This window comes from Phyllobates terribilis, unplaced genomic scaffold (assembly GCF_046119375.1).
Source record: "Phyllobates terribilis strain yellow unplaced genomic scaffold, ASM4611937v1 Scaffold_12__6_contigs__length_324123572, whole genome shotgun sequence".
Classification (NCBI taxonomy): domain Eukaryota; kingdom Metazoa; phylum Chordata; class Amphibia; order Anura; family Dendrobatidae; genus Phyllobates; species Phyllobates terribilis.
The window spans coordinates 287,069,763-287,097,075 of record NW_027362772.1 but is presented as its reverse complement, the minus strand read 5'-3'; the positions used below and the strand labels follow the sequence as shown (position 1 = coordinate 287,097,075).

Below are 27,313 nucleotides of genomic sequence, written 5' to 3'. Positions count from 1 at the left end.
ATCAGCTTATCTACTAAACCTCCTGCCGTCCAGCTCCGCCACTTCGGTTGTTACTCCTGGTCTTGTAGTGATGACATCATGTCCATCATTCATGTGACCGCTGAAGACAATCACTGGCTTCACTGGTCACATGTTAGTGTTAGTGCTGAGGCCAATGATTGGCTGCAGTGGTCATTATTAGTGATGAGCGAGTATGTTTTGTTAACCCTTTTGCCGAGTATACTCGGGCGAGCACCGAGTATTTACAGCATGCTCGGGGGTTAAGTTTTCGTCGCTCCGTGAACATGATTTGTGACTGTTTGACAGCTTTAATACATGTGAGGAATGCTGGAAAAACAGGCATTCCTCACATGTATTAAAGCTGTCAAACAGTCGCAAATCATGTTCACGGAGCGACGAAAACTTAAAGCCCAAGCACGCTGACGATAATAGGTACTCGCCCGAGCATACTCGCCGAAAGGGTTAACAAAACATACTCGCTCATCACTAGTCATCATCAAAGATGGCTATGAAGTCATGACTGCAAGAGTGGTGAGGACCACTGAAGCGCTGGAGCAAAATGGCAAAGGCTGATTAGGTGCTAATTTATTTATTGCCTTTTGATTGTCTTAAAAATGTCCTGGACAAACCCTTTAAGCTTTATAGGAAACCATCTAATGGGGGGCCCAGGTGTCGGACCCCCACCGATCTATCAGCTGTCATTGATCCTGTGCAAAGGTGATACCTTTTCTTTACCGGATGACCCCTTAAAGTCCAGCAAAAATTGCTCGGCATGGCCACTATAAATCAGACTTGATTTTCCAGCAGATCCCACTGATGATGAATCGGATCAATATTTTGGGAATCTGGAGGTCTGATTGCTTCATTGATTATTGCATTAATGCATTTTTGTATAAGAAGGGGAGAACGTTCTATTGATGTGATACAAGTGCACAAATACTAACACAATAATTTGCAAGAATTAGACACTTTGTAATGAATGTATGACCGGGGTAAGATTGATGTGTAGAGGTCCAGTCCCTCGTTAGCTGTACATATTATAGATGTTGAGTTCTCTTGTAAGAAAATCCTCCTCCGATGATGACGTCAGATATCCCATATAGTCTGTAGTGGGGTAAGCGCAGGAATCCTGCGTGTTCACTGGCTCTTGATAGTCCACGGAGCAGCAATAAGCGCAGTAACAGAACGTGGAGTTCTGCTGGTGCTGACAGGTCGGATAATCCACATTGGCATATGCACAACTCCTGCTGTCCTGGTGGGAAGGAGAACTAAAGCTCTGGGGAACAAACTCCAGGCCCTGGTAACTGGGCGAGTATTCAAAGGAGTTGGACATTTCGGATGAATCTGAGGGTGATTCTGGAGTCTGGAAGAAAAATGATACAATATATCAACATAACACAGTCATTGCAGGGAATGCATCATCCATATTTATTTATTTACTTTTTATTTATTTATTAAAACATTGGCTTATTCCTAATCTGTTTTTGTGTTATTTATTTCTTTCCCTTTTAATTCTATTTTCTGCACGTGATTATAGGATCAGGCAACTTTGCTGAACTTCTGGGACATGGCACAAAATTATAAGAAGTTCTTAAAAATATTTTAAATACATTTTTTAAATATATTTTCAATATAATTTGCGAACATCTCTTGACTCCCATCTGGGTTTGGGAATTAACCCCAGCACTCAGGTTATCGTTGTATTCAGTTCAGAAGTAATTATGACACATAGAGTTGTTACATATTGATTATAAGTTATATTTTAACGATTTTCTACATTCAGGGATATATTTTACAGCAATGAAATGTAATCAGAAGATGACTAATTCACTTCTATGAGATGGTGTTGTAGACATGCTCTGTGATCTGTGCAAAGGTCATTGTATAGGAGGAGGTGAGCTGTGACATCACCTATTGTGAATGGTTTATCCTGTGTTATCTACTGTATATAAAGGTGTTATCTGTCATTGTACAGGAGGAGGAGGTGAGCTGTGACATCACCTATTGTGAATGGTGGATCCTGTGTTATCTCTTGTATATAGAGGTGTTATCAGTCATTGTAGAGGAGGAGGAGGTGAGCTGTGACATCACCTATTGTGAATGATGGATCCTGTGTTATCTCCTGTATATAGAGGTGTTATCAGTCATTGTACTGGAGGGGGAGGAGGTGAGCTGTGACATCACCTATTGTGAATGGTTTATCCTGTGTTATCTACTGTATATAAAGGTGTTATCAGTCATTGTACAGGAGGAGGAGGTGAGCTGTGACATCAGCTATTGGAATGGTGGATCCTGTGTTATCTACTGTATATAGAGGTGTTATCTGTCCTTGTACAGGAGGAGGAGGTGAGCTGTGACATCACCTATTGTGAATGTGGATCCTGTGTTATCTACTGTATATAGAGGTGTTATCAGTCATTGTACAGGAGGAGGAGGAGGTGAGCTGTGATATCACCTATTGTGAATGTGGATCCTGTGTTATCTACTGTATATAGAGGTGTTATCTGTCATTGTACAGGAGGAGGAGGTGAGCTGTGAAATCATCTATTGTGATTAGTGGATCCTGTATTATCTGCTGTATATAGAGATGTTATCAGTCATTATACAGGAGTAGGAGCAGGTGAGCTGTGATATCACCTATTGTGAACGGTGGGTCCTGTGTTATCTACTGTATATAGAGGTGTTATCAGTCATTATACAGGAGGAGGAGGTGAGCTGTGATATCACCTATTGTGAATGGTGGATCCTGTGTTATCTGCTGTATAGAGGTGTTATCAGTCATTGTACAGGAGGAGGAGGAGGAGGTGAGCTGTGACATCACCTATTTTGAATGGTGGATCCTGTGTTATCTACTGTATATAGAGGTGTTATCTGTTATTGTACAGGAGGAGGAGGTGAGCTGTGATATCATCTATTGTGATTAGTGGATCCTGTATTATCTGCTGTATAGAGGTGTTATCAGTCATTGTACAGGAGGAAGAGGAGGTGAGCTGTGACATCACCTATTGTGAATGGTGGATCCTGTGTTATCTATTGTATATAGAGGTGTTATCAGTCATTGTACAGGAGGAGGAGGTGAGCTGTGACATCACTTATTGTGAATGGTGAATCCTGTGTTATCTATTGTATATAGAGGTGTTATCAGTCATTATACAGGAGGAGGAGGAGGTGAGCTGTGACATCATCTATTGTGAATGTTGGATCCTGTGTTATCTGCTGTATATAGAGGTGTTCTCAGTCATTGTACAGGAGGGGGGGTGAGCTGTGACATCACCTATTGTGAATGGTGGATCCTTTGTTATCTCCTGTATATAGAGATGTTACCAGTCATTGTACAGGAGGAGGAGGTGAGCTGTGACATCATCTATTGTGAATGGTGGATCCTATGTTATCTACTGCATATAGAGGTGTTATCAGTCATTGTACAGGAGGAGGAGGAGGTGAGATGTGATATGATCTATTGTGAGTGGTGGATCCTGTATTATATACTGTATATAGAGGTGTTGTCAGTCATTGTACAGGAGGAGGAGGAGGTGAGCTGTGACATCTATTGTGGATGGTGGATCCTGTGTTATCTACTGTATATAGAGAAGTTATCAATCATTGTACAGGAGGGGAGGAGGTGAGCTGTGACATCACCTATTGTGAAAGGTGGATTCTGTGCTATCTACTGTATATAGAGGTGTTGACAGTCATTGTACATGAGCAGGAGGTGAGCTGTGACATCACCTATTGTGAATGGTGGTTCCTGTGTTATCTACTGTATATAGAGGTGTTATCAGTCATTGCACAGGAGTAGGAGGTGAGCTGTGATATCACCTATTGTGAATGTGGATCCTGTGTTATCTACTGTATATAGAGGTGTTATCTGTCATTGTACAGGAGGAGGAGGTGAGCTGCGATATCATCTATTGTGAATGGTGGATCCTGTGTTATCTGCTGTATATAGAGGTGTTATCAGTCATTATACAGGAGTAGGAGCAGGTGAGCTGTGATATCACCTATTGTGAACGGTGGGTCCTGTGTTATCTACTGTATATAGGTGTTATCAGTCATTATACAGGAGGAGGAGGTGAGCTGTGATATCACCTATTGGGAATGGTGGATCCTGTGTTATCTGCTGTATAGAGGTGTTATCAGTCATTTTACAGGAGGAAGAGGAGGTGAGCTGTGATATCTCCTATTGTGAATGGTGGATCCTGTGTTATCTGTTGTATATAGAGGAGTTATCAGTCATTGTACAGGAGGAGGAGGTGAGCTGTGACATCACCTATTGTGAATGGTGGATCCTGTGTTATCTCTTGTATATAGAGGTGTTATCAGTCATTGTAGAGGAGGAGGAGGTGAGCTGTGACATCACCTATTGTGAATGATGGATCCTGTGTTATCTCCTGTATATAGAGGTGTTATCAGTCATTGTACTGGAGGGGGAGGAGGTGAGCTGTGACATCACCTATTGTGAATGGTTTATCCTGTGTTATCTACTGTATATAAAGGTGTTATCAGTCATTGTACAGGAGGAGGAGGTGAGCTGTGACATCAGCTATTGGAATGGTGGATCCTGTGTTATCTACTGTATATAGAGGTGTTATCTGTCATTGTACAGGAGGAGGAGGTGAGCTGTGACATCACCTATTGTGAATGTGGATCCTGTGTTATCTACTGTATATAGAGGTGTTATCAGTCATTGTACAGGAGGAGGAGGAGGTGAGCTGTGATATCACCTATTGTGAATGTGGATCCTGTGTTATCTACTGTATATAGAGGTGTTATCTGTCATTGTACAGGAGGAGGAGGTGAGCTGTGAAATCATCTATTGTGATTAGTGGATCCTGTGTTATCTCTTGTATATAGAGGTGTTATCAGTCATTGTACAGGAGGGGGAGGAGGTGAGCTGTGATATCACCTATTGTGAATGGTGGATCCTGTATTATCTACTGTATATAGAGGTGTTATCAGTCATTGTACAGGAGGAGGAGGTGAGCTGTGACATTACCTATTGTGAATGGTGGATCCTGTGTTATCTACTGTATATAGAGGTGTTATCAGTCATTGTACAGGAGGAGGAGGTGAGCTGTGACATCATCTATTGTGAATCGTGGATCCTGTGTTATCTACTGTATATAGAGGTGTTATCAGTCATTGTACAGGAGGAGGAGGTGAGCTGTGACATTACCTATTGTGAATGGTGGATCCTGTATTATCTGCTGTATATAGAGATGTTATCAGTCATTATACAGGAGTAGGAGCAGGTGAGCTGTGATATCACCTATTGTGAACGGTGGGTCCTGTGTTATCTACTGTATATAGAGGTGTTATCAGTCATTATACAGGAGGAGGAGGTGAGCTGTGATATCACCTATTGTGAATGGTGGATCCTGTGTTATCTGCTGTATAGAGGTGTTATCAGTCATTGTACAGGAGGAGGAGGAGGAGGTGAGCTGTGACATCACCTATTTTGAATGGTGGATCCTGTGTTATCTACTGTATATAGAGGTGTTATCTGTTATTGTACAGGAGGAGGAGGTGAGCTGTGATATCATCTATTGTGATTAGTGGATCCTGTATTATCTGCTGTATAGAGGTGTTATCAGTCATTGTACAGGAGGAAGAGGAGGTGAGCTGTGACATCACCTATTGTGAATGGTGGATCCTGTGTTATCTATTGTATATAGAGGTGTTATCAGTCATTGTACAGGAGGAGGAGGTGAGCTGTGACATCACTTATTGTGAATGGTGAATCCTATGTTATCTATTGTATATAGAGATGTTATCAGTCATTATACAGGAGGAGGAGGAGGTGAGCTGTGACATCATCTATTGTGAATGTTGGATCCTGTGTTATCTGCTGTATATAGAGGTGTTCTCAGTCATTGTACAGGAGGGGGGGTGAGCTGTGACATCACCTATTGTGAATGGTGGATCCTGTGTTATCTCCTGTATATAGAGATGTTACCAGTCATTGTACAGGAGGAGGAGGTGAGCTGTGACATCATCTATTGTGAATGGTGGATCCTGTGTTATCTGCTGTATATAGAGGTGTTATCAGTCATTATACAGGAGTAGGAGCAGGTGAGCTGTGATATCACCTATTGTGAACGGTGGGTCCTGTGTTATCTACTGTATATAGGTGTTATCAGTCATTATACAGGAGGAGGAGGTGAGCTGTGATATCACCTATTGGGAATGGTGGATCCTGTGTTATCTGCTGTATAGAGGTGTTATCAGTCATTTTACAGGAGGAAGAGGAGGTGAGCTGTGATATCTCCTATTGTGAATGGTGGATCCTGTGTTATCTGTTGTATATAGAGGAGTTATCAGTCATTGTACAGGAGGAGGAGGTGAGCTGTGACATCACTTATTGTGAATGGTAAATCCTGTGTTATCTATTGTATATAGAGATGTTATCAGTCATTATACAGGAGGAGGAGGAGGTGAGCTGTGACATCATCTATTGTGAATGGTGGATCCTGTGTTATCTATTGTATATAGAGGTGTTATCAGTCATTGTACAGGAGGAGGAGGTGAGCTGTGACATCACTTATTGTGAATGGTGAATCCTGTGTTATCTATTGTATATAGAGATGTTATCAGTCATTATACAGGAGGAGGAGGAGGTGAGCTGTGACATCATCTATTGTGAATGTTGGATCCTGTGTTATCTGCTGTATATAGAGGTGTTCTCAGTCATTGTACAGGAGGGGGGGTGAGCTGTGACATCACCTATTGTGAATGGTGGATCCTGTGTTATCTCCTGTATATAGAGATGTTACCAGTCATTGTACAGGAGGAGGAGGTGAGCTGTGACATCATCTATTGTGAATGGTGGATCCTGTGTTATCTGCTGTATATAGAGGTGTTATCAGTCATTATACAGGAGTAGGAGCAGGTGAGCTGTGATATCACCTATTGTGAACGGTGGGTCCTGTGTTATCTACTGTATATAGGTGTTATCAGTCATTATACAGGAGGAGGAGGTGAGCTGTGATATCACCTATTGGGAATGGTGGATCCTGTGTTATCTGCTGTATAGAGGTGTTATCAGTCATTTTACAGGAGGAAGAGGAGGTGAGCTGTGATATCTCCTATTGTGAATGGTGGATCCTGTGTTATCTGTTGTATATAGAGGAGTTATCAGTCATTGTACAGGAGGAGGAGGTGAGCTGTGACATCACTTATTGTGAATGGTAAATCCTGTGTTATCTATTGTATATAGAGATGTTATCAGTCATTATACAGGAGGAGGAGGAGGTGAGCTGTGACATCATCTATTGTGAATGGTGGATCCTGTGTTATCTACTGTATATAGAGGTGCTATCAGTCATTGTACAGGAGGAGGAGGTAAACTGTGACATCACCTATTGTGAATGGTGGATCCTGTGTTATCTATTGTATATAGAGGTGCTATCAGTCATTGTACAGGAGGAGGAGGTGAGCTGTGACATCACTTATTGTGAATGGTGAATCCTCTGTTATCTATTGTATATAGAGATGTTATCAGTCATTATACAGGAGGAGGAGGTGAGCTGTGACATCATCTATTGTGAATGGTGGATCCTGTGTTATCTGCTGTATATAGAGGTGTTCTCAGTCATTGTACAGGGGGGGGTGAGCTGTGACATCACCTATTGTGAATGGTGGATCCTGTGTTATCTCCTGTATATAGAGATGTTACCAGTCATTGTACAGGAGGAGGAGGTGAGCTGTGACATCATCTATTGTGAATGGTGGATTCTATGTTATCTACTGTATATAGAGGTGTTATCAGTCATTGTACAGGAGGAGGAGGAGGTGAGATGTGATATCATCTATTGTGAGTGGTGGATCCTGTATTATATACTGTATATAGAGGTGTTATCAGTCATTGTACAGGAGGAGGAGGTGAGCTGTGACATCACTTATTGTGAATGGTGAATCCTGTGTTATCTACTGTATATAGAGGTGTTATCAGTCATTGTACAGAAGGAGAAGGTGAGCTGTGACATCACCTATTGTGAATGATGGATCCTGTGTTATCACCAAAATGTCTTAAACACAGGTTTAACATAAATATTGGTTGAAATAATAGATTTTCTGATGACACATGGCCTTTAAGTCGTAGTGACTGTATCGTGTCAGCTTCAGCGTCCCTGAGCCGTCCAATGATGCAGAGCCTTGCAGCATTAGAAAGCGCACATTTGGGGCCATCGGCCTGAATTGTCAATCATCAGGAGCTTCAGCTTTGGAAAGCAAGAAGCTGGAAGGTTGGGAGCAGTGTACTCCTAAAGATTGAACATGAGGGCTAATTTTTGCCAGCAGAACTTTTTCAGTCTCATAATAAACTTCTCAAAGTTAAATACGAGGAGACCAAGGTGTCAAATGCTAATCATTAATGTAGAATTTTGTACAAATTGCAACTTTCTCTGCACGTAATAAATGGTTGCAACAGAAATGCATTAATTTCATGACTTTTTTTTAAGACATCTACAACCTAAAATATGCAACTTTTTGGGAACATTTATTGAAGAAATATAATCATAAATATGTCATACTTCATGGCAAAATGTTATTCATGCCCCCATTTCTTATTTTTACATTTAGGTATACAGCGCCTTAAAAAAAGTCTTCATACCCTGTGAACTTTTACATATTTTTTCACGTTACACCCACAAACTTAAATGTATTTTATTGGGATTTTATGTGAGATACCAACATAATGTAGCAAGTATTTGCGAAAAGTAAAGGAAATTATATTTTCTAAATATTTTAAAAATATAAATCTGAAAATTGTCATATGCACTTGTACTCAGTCCCCTGTAGTCTGATATTCCTAAATAAAATCCTGAGTGACCACTTGCCTCCAAAAGTCACATAATTAGTAAATTGAGTCTACCTGGGTGTGATTTCTTCTCAGTATAACTACAGCTGTTCTGTGAAGGTCTCAGAAGTTTGTCTGAGAACATTAGGGATCAAACAACATCATGAAAAGAAAGGAACCCACCAGACAGGTCAGGGATAAAGCTGAAAACCAAGGAGACCACCAGACAGGCCAAGGATAAAGTTGTGGAGACGAGTAAAGCAGAGTTAGGTTATAAAATAAATAGCCCAAGCTCTTAACAACTCATGTTGCACTGTTCAATCCATCATCCTAAAATGGAAGGAGTATGGCACAGCTGCAAACCTACCAAGACATGGCATATAAACTGACATCCCAAGCAAGAAGAGCACTAATTAGAGCAGCCGGCAAGAGGCCCATGGTCACTCTGGAGGAGCTGCAGAGATCCACAGCTCAGGGGGAGAATCTGTCGACAGGACAACTATTAGTTGTGTGTTCCACAAATTTGGCTTTTATGGAAGACCGGCAAAAAATAAGGTATTTTTTAAAGAAATCCATAAAAAGTCCCATTTGTAGTTTTCAAAAAGCCATGTAGGGGACACAGCGAGCATGTGGCAGAAGGTGCTCTGGTCAGATGAGACAAAAGAGAACTTTTTGAGCTAAATGCAAAATGCTGTGTTTGGCAGAAAACTAAACACTGCACATCACCCTGAAAACACCATCCCCACAGTCACACATATTGGTGGCAGAATCATGCTGTCTGGAGGCTTTTCTTCAGCAGGGGCAGGAAAGCTGATCAGAGTTGATGGGAAGATGGATGGAGCAAAATACAGGGCAATCCTGGAGGAAAACCTTTTAGAGGCTGCAAAAGACTAGAGATTGGGGTGTAGATTCACCTTCCAGCAGGACAATGACCCCAAACATCCTGCCAGAGCTACAATAGATGGTTCAGATCAAAGCATTGTCATATGTGTGAACGGCCCAGTCACAGTCCAGACCTAAATCCCAGAGAATCTGAGAAAAGATGTGAAAATTGCTGATCAAAGACACCTCCATCAGATCTCACTGAGTAAGAGTGCAAAGAAGAAGGGGCAAAAAAGCTGGAGACACAGACCCCAAAAGACTGCAGCAGTAATTATAGCAAAAGGTGGTCTTACAAAGTATTAACTCTGGGGGGGGGCTGAATACAAATGCAAGTCACATTTTTCAGATTTATATTTTTAAAATAATTCGAAAACCAGGTATTATTTTTCTTCACACTTCACAAATATGTGCTCCTTTATATGGATATAGCACAAAAAATCCCAATAAAATACATTTAAGTTTGCAAGTAAATGTTCACGGGGTATGAAGACTTTTTCAAGGCACTGTAGGGGTTAAAAAATTATGTATAAAATGGAGTAAAGCATTAATATATTTGGTACAGGCACTTAGGACAAGGAAATATCACAAATTGTGCAAAGGTGACGGTGATAAATGTCCTATACTATGTGTATAATGCTAGAGAATATGACTAGATGCTTTCTTAGGTGGGTAGAAAGGAAAGTAAAGTTATTGGAAAAGATGAAGTTATTAAAGTGATAGAAAGGATGGAAAGGAAAATGATTCCAGGTGTCCATAAATGAAACAATTCCTTGAAGTTGTCATCTAACAAGATGCATTGACCAGTGGGGCCAATTTTAGAACTTGGAGAAACTTCTATAATGTTCTTCACTTGTTACATTGTATGAAGAAGGAAAATAAGAATGAAAGTTACCATGTTCTGGTAGAAGACCGGAGATGGCTGGAAGGCTTCTTCCTGGAAGCACAAAGACTGGTTCTGGAATATGTTAAAGCTGGAGTGGGTGAGAGGTTCGGGGTGAAGGTAAGCTTCCACAAGACTTTCCTCTTGGGCACCATAGATTGGAGGCTGCCTGGTCTCTTGGTAACTGGGTTCACAGGATGTAGGTTCGTATGCACTTATCATGTCTAGGATTAGGACACAAGACCACGGTTAGTTTCACCCATACAATGGAAGATTTGCATATCAAACATGAACAAAAACTTTTGCATAATCTTGTTTGCCTTCAACAACAGACTTCATATTTTGATCTTGGTCATGAGTGGTCAGCAGATGCCTGTACAATAAAAGCTCATTGTTCTTATCTGGAATCTTAGATGGCTTCCATTCACAATTTTTCAAGGATCTGATGTTACATAAGATACAATATCAATTTGTGTTTCTTGCAGCTACAATTAGCCGCAGAGGTGATACTCATGTCCTTAGTGACTTCAGTTGACCTTCAAAGCCATTTCCATTCTTCTCCAGCTCCTAGCAATCTCCATAGATAATCTAACACAACAAACCCCTTATCTCAAATGGATATCAGCATGCGAATAAAGCAGCAGCGCCATAAACCTTGGAGACATTAACATCCAGATTTAATCTCTCCTCTGCAACAAAGAAACCAGTTTGCAGGTTTAAAGGGTAATATTGTATATCTTAAGGTCCCAGATCAAATATGTAACAAAATAACCCCTTACATGGTTTTTCATCTTCTCATCAGCATTCCTTCTACCCTATGTCAGATCCTATTGGTCAGAGTAATGATTGAGTGGATCTTAAGTCGAGCCCATGAGCTTTAATCCTGCCATCTATGAAGAATTCCCCGTGGCTTTTGTCATGATTTTTAACTTTTTTTTTTATAGATTTTTTGAAAACACCAACCTGAAGAAGGAGGAGGAAGGATTGGATGAGAAACCTGCATTTTGTTCTGTCTGGACTCCTGTAGAAAGAGATAATTTTGGATTAGATAAAATAGATAAGAGAAGATTGCTTCTAGAAGAAGACATTGGGGGTAAGTCCATATTTAATTCACTCATGCCGTTTCTGGAGATGTGTCCTTTTAATGTATATTGTATATGTTGTGGTGGTAACAACATTATATCTGCAGGGGACAGATATCAGATACAACGTAGCAAGAGTATTCAATGTATATGGGAAAAAAAAGCTTAAAGTGGACTATTAGAACTAGCTGTCATATTATAACTTATTTCTGTTCTTCATCATATCCCCAACTTTTACCATTTATTTTATTTCTAGATAGGGGAACCATAAAACCATGCGTGTTGTACTTGCACCTGGCTTTATATTTCCCATGCACAGGAGATAATACATACATAGAGGAGGTAATAGATATATAGAGGAGGTAAGGCTGCCATTCCAGCATGGAGGGCGTTAATGTTTAAAGGGACTAAGATGTCCCAGGGTTCCAATTGTAGGGGAGGAGGGGTGAGCTGTGCACTCACTGCCAGCAGCTTATTCTGGTTTATTGTTCCAGGTTTCAATGCTGTGAACCAGGAAGAGCTAATGATTTACCACCTGGCAGCTCCCAAAGCAAATATTTCATAGTGCAAAACCCTTCAAACTTGTTATTAATGAAAGTACAATAATAAAAAAAAATAAACATAAAATAGAAAACATGAAAACAAACATAAATAAGTAAATAAATAAATAAAACAAATAAATGTTGATGCTTTTCATTATTACACTTGTCAAGATTATGATCGTCCCATCTACTGCAGGGGGTGCTAAAGAAAAGTAGAGGATGAGGCAGAAAGTCCCTGACTCTCAGCATCTGATTTATTGTCCATGCTGAGAGTTGTGGTTCTGCAGCTTGTAATAATGACCTTCTAGACCTGTGGGTTTTAGGCTGCATCCCAAGTTTAGGACCGGCCGTGGGTCTCCTGGCTTGAACTCAGCAGCCTACATAAGCATATATGAGACTGTCGTGTTTGGTTCAGGAGACCCATGACCCGTCCCCGTGTGTGAATGCAGCCTTACCCTACAGCTTTAGGGTCTTGGAAATGGAGTTAGTACATTATCCTCGAGGTTTTCTCCTACAAAACATACTAAAAGGTTGCAATGAAATTTTAGTTTACTTTTGTACTTCGATTGTAATCTCCCCCAGTGGGACCAGAACCGATGTGCACAATGACAATTTATGTGCAGTGATATGGAATATATTGGTGTTACATGAGCAATGCAAATAAATAGTTAAAGGGAATCTGTCAGCAGTGTTTTGCTATTTAATCTGAGAGCAGCATGATGTAGGGGCAGAGAAATCAGCAACCCAATGGACTGATACTATCAAGACCCTGGTGAACCTATCTACACTTGCACAAGATCGATCTTCCTACAGATCGTTCATCCATCCAGTCACCGTGGCTTGAGATCGACCCGAATATTGTAAAAAAAAAAAAAAAATAGTCTAGTGCATTTCAGAGCCCATTCTCGAGATTGGTGGTGGTCCCAGAGATCGGACCTCCAGCATCAGCTGTAGATAGGTGATTTCTTGCATAGTTAGGTTTAAGACTTTAAGGAATCCATTGTCATTAAAGTCATCTAAATCTGAACCAGCCAACCATCTAACGTGTATGGGGACCTCCTGACAGGTGGTGTAGGGGGGGGGGGGAGAGATCAAGCATCTCTGGATGTCCCAGTGCGAGCACGTGGCCACAGCTCTGTTACAACAGGGCATTACACAGATCTGTTCATGAGACTTGTGGGGTCCCAGCAGATAGGTGATAACTTGTTAAGATGGGGGAAAAAACATTTAAAGTAATGCTAATGAAATCTTCGTTCCACCTGTCCTACCTGTTCAGATATTAATCACCAAACCCCAGAAATACATAACTGAACCCATGGCATATCATGCTCCCAGACAGTCTTACAATGTATGTAGATCGATTAGCTTAATATGAAGGCGGAGACCCCAAACCGCACTTGCATGTTGCACAAAGTCATTGTTCTCCTGGATCCAGTGCAGTAACCTGCCCTATTAATAATTACATAGATCTGGCAGGGGCTTAACACAGGTGAGAAAAGCAAATAGCGCTGCTGTGTGTCTAGGGCTGCAGATGGCGGTATTAACACTTGGGGTCATGGGCTGATGGCTACAGGTATGGGGGATGGAAGACTTACTGAGGCGGTCTTCTCTGCTTGTAGCGCCCTCCGCTGTTCCAGCATCTCTTTCACAGTCATCCTAACTTTAACCCCTTGGTACACCTTCGGTTTGGCTGAAAAACAAATGGATGAAAATGAAAATTTGCATCATGAGAAAAGCAAATAAGGAATGTGATCAAAACATTGAGCAGGTCACACTGGCGGTGTAGAGCTAGACGAAAGAATCTTGATAAATACCGGGCACACTAGACTTTCTTAGGCCTTTAATATTGATAACCTATCATCAAGCACCCCACAATCAGCTGATTAGTGGGATAGTGGCCCTATACACGTCTGGGATAAAGCTTGCAGTACCAATCATGGTCACTACATAATGTATGGCGCTGTTCAATTTCCGATGCACTGTGTGCATTGGAAGTGACACAGCTCTCAACATCACACAGTGGCCAGGAATGGTATTACATCTCCTATATATGTGTATAAGTGCAATACCATTCATTACCACTATGCATTTCTAGTGTGCCACTGCCCCATACATCAGCTGATTAGTAGGATTTGACCTCCATTGGGTGAATGGAAGCCAATGGATGTATTTGAAACTTTATTGCAACAAATGCCAACTTATTATGAATGCACCCATAGCTGTGTGTATAGTGTTATTATCCTGTATTACGCAAGTCTGCAATAGAGCAGATAGTAAGTCACCCCTCCCCCAGTCCAAGAAAACAGGAAATATCTGCCTATTGTGATCATTTTAATCTTCAGTGTGAAAAGGGATTTTTCTTTTTTTGCATATGGATAAAGACAACCTTTTATATATGAGTCCTATAAGGACATGTGGACATTATAGTAGGGGGTCTCCCCAATCAAGACCACCCAATATGAAACAGGATGGAGAAGCTACAGCTCTGGCTGACCCCCCATCCATTATATGGCTTCATTTAGAGGTAATGTCATCGACAATACCAGAGGACTACCGAGGCGAGGCGTAGGACCCATAGCGATTGGCTGATCACCTTGCTGGTTCACTTGTAAATCCCTTTATAATAATGAGCAGAGGATGACTTTTATTGTTATACAAGCTCATCATAACATTTGCAAGAATTTTACATATATCTATAAAATTATATATAACAAATATATATACAGTACAGACCAAAAGTTTGGACACACCTCATTTAAAGATTTTTCTGTATTTTCAGGACTATGAAAATTGTACATTCACACTGAAGGCATCAAAACTATGAATTAACACATGTGGAATTATATACTTAACAAAAAAGTATGAAACAACTGAAAATATGTCTTATATTCTAGGTTCTTCAAAGTAGCCACTTTTTGCTTTGATGACTGCTTTGCACACTCTTGGCATTCTCTTGATGAGCTTCAAGAGAAACATATTTTCAGTTGTTTCACACTTTTTTGTTAAGTATATAATTCCACATGTATTAATTCATAGTTTTGATGCCTTCAGTGTGAATGTGCAATTTTCATAGTCATAAAAATACAGAAAAATCTTTAAATGAGAAGGTGTGTCCAAACTTTTGGTCTGTACTGTATATATATTTGTTATATATAATTTTATAGATATATGTAAAATTCTTGCAAATGTTATGATGAGCTCGTTAAGTATATAATTCCACATGTGTTTTGATGCCTTCAGTGTGAATGTACAATTTTCATAGTCTTTAAAATACAGAAAAATCTTAAAATGAGGTGTGTCCAAACTTTTGGTCTGTACTGTATACCATTTGTTTTTAATCTGAATGGGAGATACAGTGGGTACGGAAAGTATTCAGACCCCTTTAAATTTTTCACATTTTGTTTCATTGCAGCCATTTAGTGAATTCTAAAAAGTTCATTTTTTTTCTCATTAAAGTCCACTCTGCACCCCATCTTGACTGGAAAAAACAGAAATGTAGAAATGTTTGCAAATTTATTAAAAAAGAAAAACTAAAATAAGCCCCTATAAACATAAGATCGTTTACTAACTTTTATGTGTCAGTATTAAAAGAATAAAAGCCTCCAATCCACCATACACAGAGAGAAGTTGGCCAATTTCAGCAGGCCTTGTCCCCCATTAGAGATGGTCAAATCTTTTCCTCCCCAAAAATGTGATTAAGTAAAGCAAAGCCTCTAATTGCTCTCATATGATGTGTGTAACACTCTGAGGTCTCCTAGGACTGTATTCAGCTCTTAAATGCAAACACCGACTTACGATCTCAAAGTGACCTCAAAATATATATATAGCTGTGAGTAAAAGGATGGTCACTGATGTTCACTGCTGTGCTGTCACACACTATCTGTAATGTTTATTCAGTGTTTTATGGTTTTCTCTCTTTATCTCTAAACTGTGACGTCCTCTCACTATCCTGATTCGCCACAAGGTGGCTGCTGCATTCCCTGCCTCGGCTTTTATACAGGCTGTGATAGTCCTTCCTGATGGACTGTGCTATACCATGTGATGTGACAGCTGCAATGCATTATGGGGAAGCTGCCCCTGTGCGCCCCCTCTGGCTGAGACAATCTTCTGCAAATTTGTAAAATTTATCACCAATTCGGTTCTAATTTTTGCGCATCTTTACTCTGCATATTGCTAAATATTCCTGAATTTTCCCTGACAGAAGGTGCTGTGTATATGGGGGTTGGGGGAAGCTTCAGAGCAATGTGTACAGATGCCAAGGGTTCTGCATGTCAGCAGCTGACTTTTACATTGTAAAGTGGAGCGCCCCTCTAATCCTTCAGTGGAGCTCCCCTTTAAGCCTCCAGTGGAGCTCCCCTTTAAGCCCCCAGTGGAGCCCCCCCCCCCCCCCCCCCCCCCGCACGCTGCACTGATAGACCAATCACTATGATCACACTCAGTTCATCTTTCTGAGCGGATAATCTCTTCTATTAAAAACATAAATGGAAACATTTATTATTAACCCTTAAATTGGCAAAATTAAGGGCAGTGACTGCAAGAGCTCGTCCCCAGCAGGCAGCGGCGGTCGCCGGGTGTAGGAGCTCACAGGGCGGCTCCGCTCTCCGGGGTCCCCGGCCTCCAGGCTGCACCTCCTGCCCTGCTGCTCGCGGCGCTTTTTTACCACAGGAGGTAACACGGTCTCTCCCGGGAGCGGAGGGAAGGGGCGTCCTCCGTGCACGGTCCCTGGCTGCACCGGGCGGGCGCTGCGGCTCCAGGTGAGTGCCAGGGTCCGGGGGAAGAGGCAGGAACGGAGGGTCCGGGGGCAGAGGCTGAGGCAGGAACGGAGGGTCCGGGGGCAGAGGCAGGAACGGAGGGTCTGGGGGCAGAGGCAGCAACGGAGGGTCCGGGGGCAGAGGCAGGAACGGAGGGTCCGGGGGCAGAGGCAGGAACGGAGGGTCCGGGGGAAGAGGCAGGAACGGAGGGTCCGGGGGCAGAGGCAGGAACGGAGGGTCCGGGGGCAGAGGCAGGAACGGAGGGTCCGGGGGCAGAGGCAGGAACGGAGGGTCCGGGGGCAGAGGCAGGAACGGAGGGTCCGGGGGCAGAGGCAGGAACGGAGGGTCCGGGGGAAGAGGCAGGAACGGAGGGTCCGGGGGCAGAGGCAGGAACGGAGGTTCCGGGGGCAGAGGCAGGGAATGGCCCCGGCTCCACGTGTGTGCGGAAGTAAGACCCTGCCTGTTTACAGTATATACTGCCTGGTGTAGATACAGCCCTGCTGTGTGTACTGTGAACTGAGGAGCTCTGCAGATAAAGGGACAGACGTGTATGTATGTGGGGTACACAGCCTGTCCCTGACCTCCCCACTTATGCAGCCTAGCCATGACCTCTCCTCATACTCAGCCTAGCCATGACCTCTCCTCATACTCAGCCTAGCCATGACCTTCCCTCATACTCAGCCTAGCCATGACCTTCCCTCATACTCAGCCTAGCCATGACCTTCCCTCATACTCAGCCTAGCCATGACCTCCCCTCATACTCAGCCTAGCCATGACCTCCCCTCATACTCAGCCTAGCCATGACCTCCCCTCATACTCAGCCTAGCCATGACCTCCCCTCATACTCAGCCTAGCCATGACCTCCCCTCATACTCAGCCTAGCCATGACCTCTCCTCATACTCAGCCTAGCCATGACCTTCCCTCATACTCAGCCTAGCCATGACCTCCCCTCATACTCAGCCTAGCCATGACCTCCCCTCATACTCAGCCTAGCCATGACCTCCCCTCATACTCAGCCTAGCCATGACCTCCCCTCATACTCAGCCTAGCCATGACCTCCCCTCATACTCAGCCTAGCCATGACCTCCCCTCATACTCAGCCTAGCCATGACCTCCCCTCATACTCAGCCTAGCCATGACCTCCCCTCATACTCAGCCTAGCCATGACCTCCCCTCCTACGCAGCCTATCCCTGACCTCCCCTCCTACGCAGCCTATCCCTGACCTCCCCTCCTACGCAGCCTATCCCTGACCTCCCCTCCTACGCAGCCTATCCATGACCTCCCCTCATACTCAGCCTAGCCATGACCTCCCCTCATACTCAGCCTAGCCCTGACCTTCCTTCATACTCAGCCTAGCCCCGACCTCCCCTCCTACGCAGCCTATCCCTGACCTCCCCTCCTACGCAGCCTATCCATGACCTCCCCTCATACTCAGCCTAGCCATGACCTCCCCTCATACTCAGCCTAGCCCTGACCTTCCCTCATACTCAGCCTAGCCCCGACCTCCCCTTATATGCAGCCTAGCCATGACCTCCCCTCTTACGCAGCCTATCCCTGACCTCCCCTCCTACGCAGCCTAGCCATGACCTCCCCTCATACTCAGCCTAGCCATGACCTCCCCTCATATTCAGCCTAGCCATGACCTCCCCTTATATGCAGCCTAGCCATGACCTCCCCTTATATGCAGCCTAGCCATGACCTCCCCTTATATGCAGCCTAGCCATGACCTCCCCTTATATGCAGCCTAGCCCTGACCTCCCCTCATACTCAGCCTAGCCCTGACCTCCCCTTATACGCAGCCTAGCCCTGACCTCCCCTTATATGCAGCCTAGCCATGACCTCCCCTCATACTCAGCCTAGCCCTGTTCCAGGGGCTGACACTGACAGAAAAGGTGCAAGAACTATTGCACAATTCCACCTGCCTTGGAGGTGCTAATGGCCCCTTTCCTCTTGGACTCCATAAGGTTCCACCAATGATATGTCTGCCCCAGCCCTGACCTCCCCTTATCTACAGCATATCCACTAACCTCTTCTTATACACCGCATATTCCCAATATCCCCTAGCATAGAGCATATCCCATTATGCCACTTTTGTACAGAAAATACCCCCTAATCTCACTATCAGAACTTCAGTACAGACATGAAGGGACTTAAATCTCTGTATATGGGCTGTACAGCACAATGTATGTCCATGGACCCCACTATATACTGCACATCCCCTGATCTCACCAACTATACACAATACACTGTATCTCCTGATAGATAGCCATACTGACACAAAGGGACAGAAGTCTGTGTATATAGGACTGGCAGCATACAGCATATCCACTGCCCTCACCCTGTATACAGCATATCCACTGCCCTCACCCTGTATACAGCATATCCACTGCCCTCACCCTGTATACAGCATATCCACTGCCCTCACCCTGTATGCAGCATATCCACTGCCCTCACCCTGTATACAGCACATCCACTGCCCTCACCCTGTATACAGCACATCCACTGCCCTCACCCTGTATACAGCATATCCACTGCCCTCACCCTGTATACAGCACATCCACTGCTCTCACCCTGTGTACAGTATATCCACTGCTCTCACCCTGTATACAGCACATCCACTGCCCTCACCCTGTATACAGCATATCCACTGCCCTCACCCTGTATACAGCACATCCACTGCCCTCACCCGGTATACAGCATATCCACTGCCCTCACCCTGTATACAGCACATCCACTGCTCTCACCCTGTGTACAGTATATCCACTGCTCTCACCCTGTGTACAGTATATCCATTGCCCTCACCTGTATACAGCATATCCACTGCCATCACCCTGTATACTGCATATCCACTGCCATCACCCTGTATACAGCATATCCACTGCCCTCACCCTGTATACAGCATATCCACTGCCCTCACCCTGTATACAGCACATCCACTGCCCTCACCCTGTATACAGCACATCCACTGCCCTCACCCTGTATACAGCATATCCACTGCCCTCACCCTGTATACAGCACATCCACTGCTCTCACCCTGTGTACAGTATATCCACTGCTCTCACCCTGTATACAGCACATCCACTGCCCTCACCCTGTATACAGCATATCCACTGCCCTCACCCTGTATACAGCACATCCACTGCCCTCACCCGGTATACAGCACATCCACTGCCCTCACCCTGTATACAGCACATCCACTGCTCTCACCCTGTGTACAGTATATCCACTGCTCTCACCCTGTGTACAGTATATCCATTGCCCTCACCTGTATACAGCATATCCACTGCCATCACCCTGTATACAGCATATCCACTGCCCTCACCCTGTATACAGCGCATCCACTTCCCTCACCCTGTATACAGCACATCCACTGCCCTCATCCTGTATACAGCATATCCACTGCCCTCACCCTGTATACAGCATATCCACTGCCCTCACCCTGTATACAGCATATCCACTGCTCTCACCCTGTATACAGCATATCCGCTGCCCTCACCCTGTATACAGCATATCCGCTGCCCTCACCCTGTATACAGCATATCCGCTGCCCTCACCCTGTATACAGCATATCCGCTGCCCTCACCCTGTATACAGCATATCCGCTGCCCTCACCCTGTATACAGCACATCCACTGCCCTCACCCTGTATACAGCACATCCACTGCCCTCACCCTGTATACAGCACATCCACTGCCCTCACCCTGTATACAGCACATCCACTGCCCTCACCCTGTATACAGCATATCCACTGCCCTCACCCTGTATACAGCATATCCACTGCTCTCACCCTGTATACAGCGCATGCGCTGCCCTCACCCTGTATACAGCGCATCCGCTGCCCTCACCCTGTATACAGCATATCCACTGCCCTCACCCTGTATACAGCATATCCACTGCTCTCACCCTGTATACAGCGCATCCACTGCTCTCACCCTGTATACAGCGCATCCACTGCTCTCACCCTGTATACAGCGCATCCACTGCTCTCACCCTGTATACAGCATATCCACTGCCCTCACCCTGTATACAGCATATCCACTGCTCTCACCCTGTATACAGCGCATGCGCTGCCCTCACCCTGTATACAGCGCATCCGCTGCCCTCACCCTGTATACAGCGCATCCACTGCGCTCACCCTGTATACAGCACATCCGCTGCCCTCACCCTGTATACAGCACATCCGCTGCCCTCACCCTGTATACAGCGCATCCACTGCTCTCACCCTGTATACAGCGCATCCACTGCTCTCACCCTGTATACAGCACATCCACTGCCCTCTTCCTGTATACAGCATATCCACTGCCCTCACCCTGTATACAGCATATCCACTGCTCTCACCCTGTATACAGCGCATGCGCTGCCCTCACCCTGTATACAGCGCATCCGCTGCCCTCACCCTGTATACAGCATATCCACTGCCCTCACCCTGTATACAGCATATCCACTGCTCTCACCCTGTATACAGCGCATCCACTGCTCTCACCCTGTATACAGCGCATCCACTGCTCTCACCCTGTATACAGCGCATCCACTGCTCTCACCCTGTATACAGCATATCCACTGCCCTCACCCTGTATACAGCATATCCACTGCTCTCACCCTGTATACAGCGCATGCGCTGCCCTCACCCTGTATACAGCGCATCCGCTGCCCTCACCCTGTATACAGCGCATCCACTGCGCTCACCCTGTATACAGCACATCCGCTGCCCTCACCCTGTATACAGCACATCCGCTGCCCTCACCCTGTATACAGCGCATCCACTGCTCTCACCCTGTATACAGCGCATCCACTGCTCTCACCCTGTATACAGCACATCCGCTGCCCTCACCCTGTATACAGCGCATCCACTGCTCTCACCCTGTATACAGCGCATCCACTGCTCTCACCCTGTATACAGCGCATCCACTGCTCTCACCCTATATACTACGTATCCTATAATCTGAGCAGCATGGTGTCAGTAGGAACATGATGCAGATATGGGATTTGTGCTCTGTATCCCCTGATCTCATCATACAGCATAACCCCTGATCTCTCCTTGCATGTAGCATACCCCCTAATGTCTGATGTCTTACTGTATATACTGTACCCCCTAGGTTAGCAGCAGGACATAAATACCCTCTGTGGGGGTCTATAGGGGGGATGCAGCAGGAGGATTGCAGTCCAGGCAGATGCCTATATTCTGATCCCAGCAGGTTTCCAGCCCCAGCACAGGGACAGAGGAGCTGTGCCTGAGATGTGCTGCAGGCAGACTATCCCTCCTCTCCTCCTAGCAGCAGATTATCACCATCTAGTGTATAGGGGATATATCAGTGTATGTCCAGGTCTTTGTTGGATGTGTTCTGTACATTGCATTCTCCCATATTAGTATTATATACCTGCAGATAATCTTTTATATAGGTTAGTGTACTGTATATAGGGGTGTGTATATTGTATGGTGCGAATATTAAAATGCATTTGATAGTTCTGTTAATGGCATATGCAAAAAAAAATATGCAGCATAGAAAATGTGTATAAAAATCTGCAAATAATGGACTTGTTACAATGTATCACTGCTGCAAGATGTGAGCGAACCAGTGATAATATGTGAGTCTTGTGTTACTGAGGCCACAGATACCGGATAAATAAACACGAGTGGGTTATTTGCATGCAGAATATGTATGATGAGCTGGTACAAGCTCGAGGATCACAGGGGCTAAAGCTGCGCTGCAGCAGCCGCAGAATGCAGGGACATAGGCGGAGGAGAGAAGGGAAAAGCGTCCGGAGACAGCGACGCCTGCTGGTGACTGGCGGAGTAGCAGCGCACTTCTCGCAGGCGAGTCCCGATCGCACCAGGGGGAGAACACGGGAGATCAGTCCCGAGGGGGGAAAACGCGGCTTAAAGGGACTTGTCAGTGACCCTTCTATTCGTGCAGATATGGGAAGGGAGGAGGGGATCTTACTGCAAACCCCTGATCACTTCTTGTAGCCATAGGGGAAACAGAAACGCCCAGTTTCCCCGGGCAGAGATAGGGGGGGATCCACAATGTGCGATTTCTAATCTCTCTTTTTTTTAAAGTTCAATGTCACTAAAATCAGTCAATTTGTCATTGAATTTTGCTGATCATGAAGGCTGCTTGCAGTGCAGTGAGTGTGAACAATGGCCAGGTGCATTGCATTGTGCCGTGCAAGCCTTGCACTTACTATCATATCATGCAAAATCCAAAATATGCAACAAAAAGTGCAATAAACTACAAGACAGAAATCCCATCCACATGCAGAAAAATGCCATCAGCAACCCTGAATTTCCCCCCCACTAAGTGCCACATTACACCTTACTGCAATGCCCCCATTAACAAATCTAATTAAAAAAAGTAGCAAAAAAAGTGCAAAGTATCCAGAGTGCAACAATGTATCTTGTTTTGTAAATATGCAACATATTTAAGAAGTATTCAGCCTTTGTGATTTGCACTCTGCAGCAATCTGCATATTAATGAAGTCTCTCCTTTCTCTTTTAAAGGTACAGCATATAAGAAGCAAAAGTCAGCAATTCTGCCCCCCCCCCAAAAAAAGGGGCAATAAAATAAGAATAAAATCAACTTACCAGACATTGGAGAAGATTATTTCCTTTTCTCAGATTTTTTTTAAAAAAGAGAAATTCCCCCCAAGTGAGGCTGCAAGCCCTTGGTATAAGAAGCTGATTCCCTTTCTATAAAGGCAAAATAAGGCTGAAGAGTGTAATTTCTTCAAAGTTCATGAAATAAAGCAAGTCCCCCGGCTGCAATGGAGACTGTGGTTCTAGAATACAAATGTATTATGGCTACAGATATAGGTTTGGATTTTTTCCCCACCATGCCATCTATTTAAAAACTCTAGAAACCAATGATTTGACAATCAATGATTGCGCGATAGTTTCAATTTGAATATTCAAAGCCCTAACAAAAAGACAGATCTTTGGGTGAAACAAAGCCCTTGTGCCTGTAACTGAGGGTCTTTGGGAATAAGATTTGATGTCAATCCCTCCCACAATACTTTTTCGGAAGAAATTTTCAACATTTTATCAAGCTTTCCCCCAAATTTGCAGTAAGAAGGCAAATAAGCTCAGTAATTGTGCAGCAGAGAGCTGCAGGTCCCCAGTCACTTGTCTGGATGTCAGAGCTAGTGCTGTGGGATCTTATGGGACAGGGGGCAGATTTTGGGGGGTCACGTAGGGCTGATTAGAGGGGTTTTTTGGGGGATACAAGGCAGGTAGGCCAGCAGGGGGCGTGGCAGCTGAGCTGACAGTGCTGAGCATTGTGTGAGAGGAGCAGGCCGGGCGCCTCTCTGCCTCTGCACCTCTGTCTCTGCTCAGGTGCAACCTTGTATCACTGACCCTGCACCTCTGGGCAAGAGGTACCCCAAAGATGGCAAATACCGGGGTGCACCAAAATAATCAATGCACTCCAGTTCTTATACTGATACATTGTAATCCTTATTTTAGTAAATAAACATTCTATGCATTCTATAGCTATGTGCACACTCACACTGTATAGTTAGACGCAAATATATATATATATTTCATAATAACAGATAAAACATAAAGTAACAGTTATATTCTATATCGTAGCATATATATACACTAATATATCCACCATAGAATAACATATAAGTATGTTTTTAGCAATAAACACTATATAACAACATATATACTGTATATAATAGCATACATTCACTATATGATAAAAAATATACAGTACAAAACAACAGATATACACTATATAATGGCATATAGGCCATATATAATAGCAGATAACCGCTATATAACTTATTTACTCTAATAACATATGCACTGTTTAATATGTATACTTTATATTATGGATCAATTAAACACCAATTACATATGTACATGATAAAATAACAGGTGTATACAGTATTTAAGAGATAAACACTATACAAGAACATGTGTACTATATATAGCATATATATACTGTATGTAACAGATACTCTAATGGCATATATACTAATAAAATATATACCGTATATAATAGATATACTCTATATAATAGCATATATATATATAAAATATATACAATATATGAAATGCACAATATAAAACATATATACAGTATAAAATATCGGATATACCCGTTCTAATAGCATATATACATTATATGGTAACATGCACAATATAGCATAAGATAAACACAGTATATTCGCTTTATTATAGAATATATATATGCCATATAATAGCAGATATACTATACTGTAGCACATATACAGTATATAATAGCATATATTCACTATGTAATACCAATCAGTATGGTTACTGGGGTGTATGCAGAAGGGGGAACACACAGACACAACCCCGCGTGCGTCCCCTCTTTACTATTTGACATTTATTACAGGGTGGGCTTGTGTTAAAAAGTCGGTACTCAAAATAATACACTTCTGCTGGGACACAGTGTATCACTAAGTGTTATATGTACAAAACCCTCATTTATATCACCTGGTAGACAAATAGAAGGTCAGGGATTTTTCTTTTGTTTTTTTTTACCCTTATACCTAAGTATCTGTCATATTATATATATTATATATAAGAGATATGCTGCTACTGAGTCTATTTTATGCTCTTTTTTTTCTTTTTTCACCATATTTGATGCAGAAAGTGTAAGCACGTAATTAATATCCGTTTTTGTACATATGCCCCTATGTGTGCCATAGATCGGTGGCGTGCTGGGCAGTATGTGGTTGGATGTCTGCACTCTGTAAGGTTACACAGTCCTGCACAAATATCTATCTATCTATCTATCTATCTATCTATCTATCTATCTATCTATCTATCTATCTAATCATTGCATAGATAGATAGAATATATACCCCAATGCCTATTTTTATGGGGAGTACAAAAAAATCTATATGTATATTTTTTTTGCACTCACCATAAAAATAGGCATTGGGGTTGTAGATCAGTACACTGCGCAATTGGATGATTATTTGTATTTTTTATATTTTCTAGGGATTATCAAATGTTATAAATATATTACTTGATCAGGAGTTTTCTTCAAGTTCTGTTCGTAAAAGTTTGGAGAGAAGGAGTTTGTTCCCTCAGTGAATAGTAATGGTTACGCTGCCACCTGCTGCTCACAGAGAGTGCTGCACCCTGGTGTTCGTTTTTAGTCTTCTCCACATGTCTCTTACCTATCAACCAGAACACCACAGACGATGGATAAAGGATAAATTGCTATTAAAAAAGGGAAAAAATAACGCACTTACTGTCTCTTGGAAATTATAACATCCATGTACTCCCAACTACAATTTTCTTAAACATATAATTGGTGCAGTTAAAGTTTTTATTTTGCTAACTAGTATGTGAATTGTATTTTTATCAAAAATCAAGAATTTTATTTGTCATTTTTTAAAATTTCTATTTTGCTTCTTCTTTTCTGGTCGTTTTACGTCTATAGTGGGTACGGAAAGTATTCAGACCCCTTTACATTTTTCACTCTTTGTTTCATTGCAGCCATTTGGTAAATTCTAAAAACTTCATTTTTTTTCTCATTAAAGTACACTCTGCACCCCATGTTGACTGAAAGAAACAGAAATGTAGAAATTTTTGCAAATGTATTAAAAAAGAAAAACTGAAATATCACATGGTCATAAGTATTCAGACCCTTTGCTCAGTATTGAGTAGAAGCCCCCTTTTGAGCTAGTACAGTCATGAGTCTTTTAGGGAATGATGCAACAAGTTTTTCACACCTGGATTTGGGGATCCTCTGCCATTCTTCCTTGCAGATCCTCTCCAGTTCCGTCAGGTTGGATGGTGAACGTTGGTGGACAGCCATTTTCAGGTCTCTCCAGAGATGCTCAGTTGGGTTTACCTCAGGGTTCTGGCTGGGCCAGTCAAGAATGATCACAGAGTTGTTCTGAAGCCACTCCTTTGTTATTTTAGCTGTGTGCTTAGGGTCATTGTCTTGTTGGAAGGTGAACCTTCGGCCAAGTCTGAGGTCCAGAGCACTTTGGAAGAGGTTTTCATCCAGAATATCTCTGTACTTGGCCGCATTCATGTTTCCTTCAATTGCAACCAGTTGTCCTGTCTCTGCAGCTGAAAAACACCCCCATAGCATGATGCTGCCACCACCATGTTTTACTGTTGGGATTGTATTGGGCAGGTGATGAGCAGTGCCTGGCTTTCTCCACACATACCGCTTAGCATTATCACCAGAAAGTTCTAGCTTAGTCTCATCTGACCAGAGAATCTTATTTCTCATAGTCTGGGAGTCCTTCAAGTGTTTTTGAGCAAACTCTATGCGGGCTTTCATATGTCTTGCACTGAGGAGAGGCTTCCGTCGAGACACTCTTCCATGAAGACCCAACTGGTGGAGGGCTGCAGTGATAGTTGACTTTGTGGAACTTTCTCCCA

General features: G+C 43.3%; 1 protein-coding gene and 1 long non-coding RNA gene across 4 annotated transcripts in view; one reads left to right on the top strand and one right to left on the bottom strand.

Annotated features, from left to right (window-relative positions):
• Positions 1-335: 335 nt before the first annotated feature.
• POU2AF3 (POU class 2 homeobox associating factor 3) lies at positions 336-23,757 on the bottom strand. 3 transcript variants are annotated; one of them, XM_073657113.1, is made up of 5 exons: positions 23,519-23,757; positions 13,779-13,873; positions 11,523-11,580; positions 10,572-10,783; positions 336-1,363 (listed from the first exon to the last, which is right to left on the bottom strand). In XM_073657113.1, the coding sequence occupies exons 1-5, from the start codon at positions 23,523-23,525 to the stop codon at positions 1,025-1,027; spliced, it is 711 nt and encodes a 236-aa protein (XP_073513214.1). In that variant the 5' UTR covers positions 23,526-23,757; the 3' UTR covers positions 336-1,024. The 3 variants fall into 3 exon arrangements, with proteins under 3 accessions (XP_073513214.1, XP_073513216.1, XP_073513215.1); XM_073657114.1 differs by lacking the exon at positions 23,519-23,757 and adding an exon at positions 16,686-16,975 and having other exon boundaries at positions 337-1,363; XM_073657115.1 differs by lacking the exons at positions 13,779-13,873; positions 23,519-23,757 and adding an exon at positions 11,975-12,092.
• LOC141172674 (uncharacterized) overlaps positions 11,063-27,313 on the top strand; it is an 83,345-nt gene continuing 67,094 nt past the window's right edge. Inside the window, exons 1-2 of the long non-coding RNA XR_012252511.1 lie at positions 11,063-11,282; positions 11,504-11,652. This is a non-coding gene — a long non-coding RNA (uncharacterized lncRNA). The remainder of the gene's footprint in view (positions 11,283-11,503; positions 11,653-27,313) is intronic.

What these genes read in the sequence shown, in the direction of transcription:
- POU2AF3 (XM_073657113.1), bottom strand. An exon ending in AAGCAGAGAAGACCGCCTCA is followed by an intron (nt 11,581 to 13,778) that starts GTAAGTCTTCCA and finishes CTCTTTCTACAG; the next exon opens with GAGTCCAGACAGAACAAAAT. An exon ending in CCTTCCTCCTCCTTCTTCAG is followed by an intron (nt 10,784 to 11,522) that starts GTTGGTGTTTTC and finishes TCCTAATCCTAG; the next exon opens with ACATGATAAGTGCATACGAA.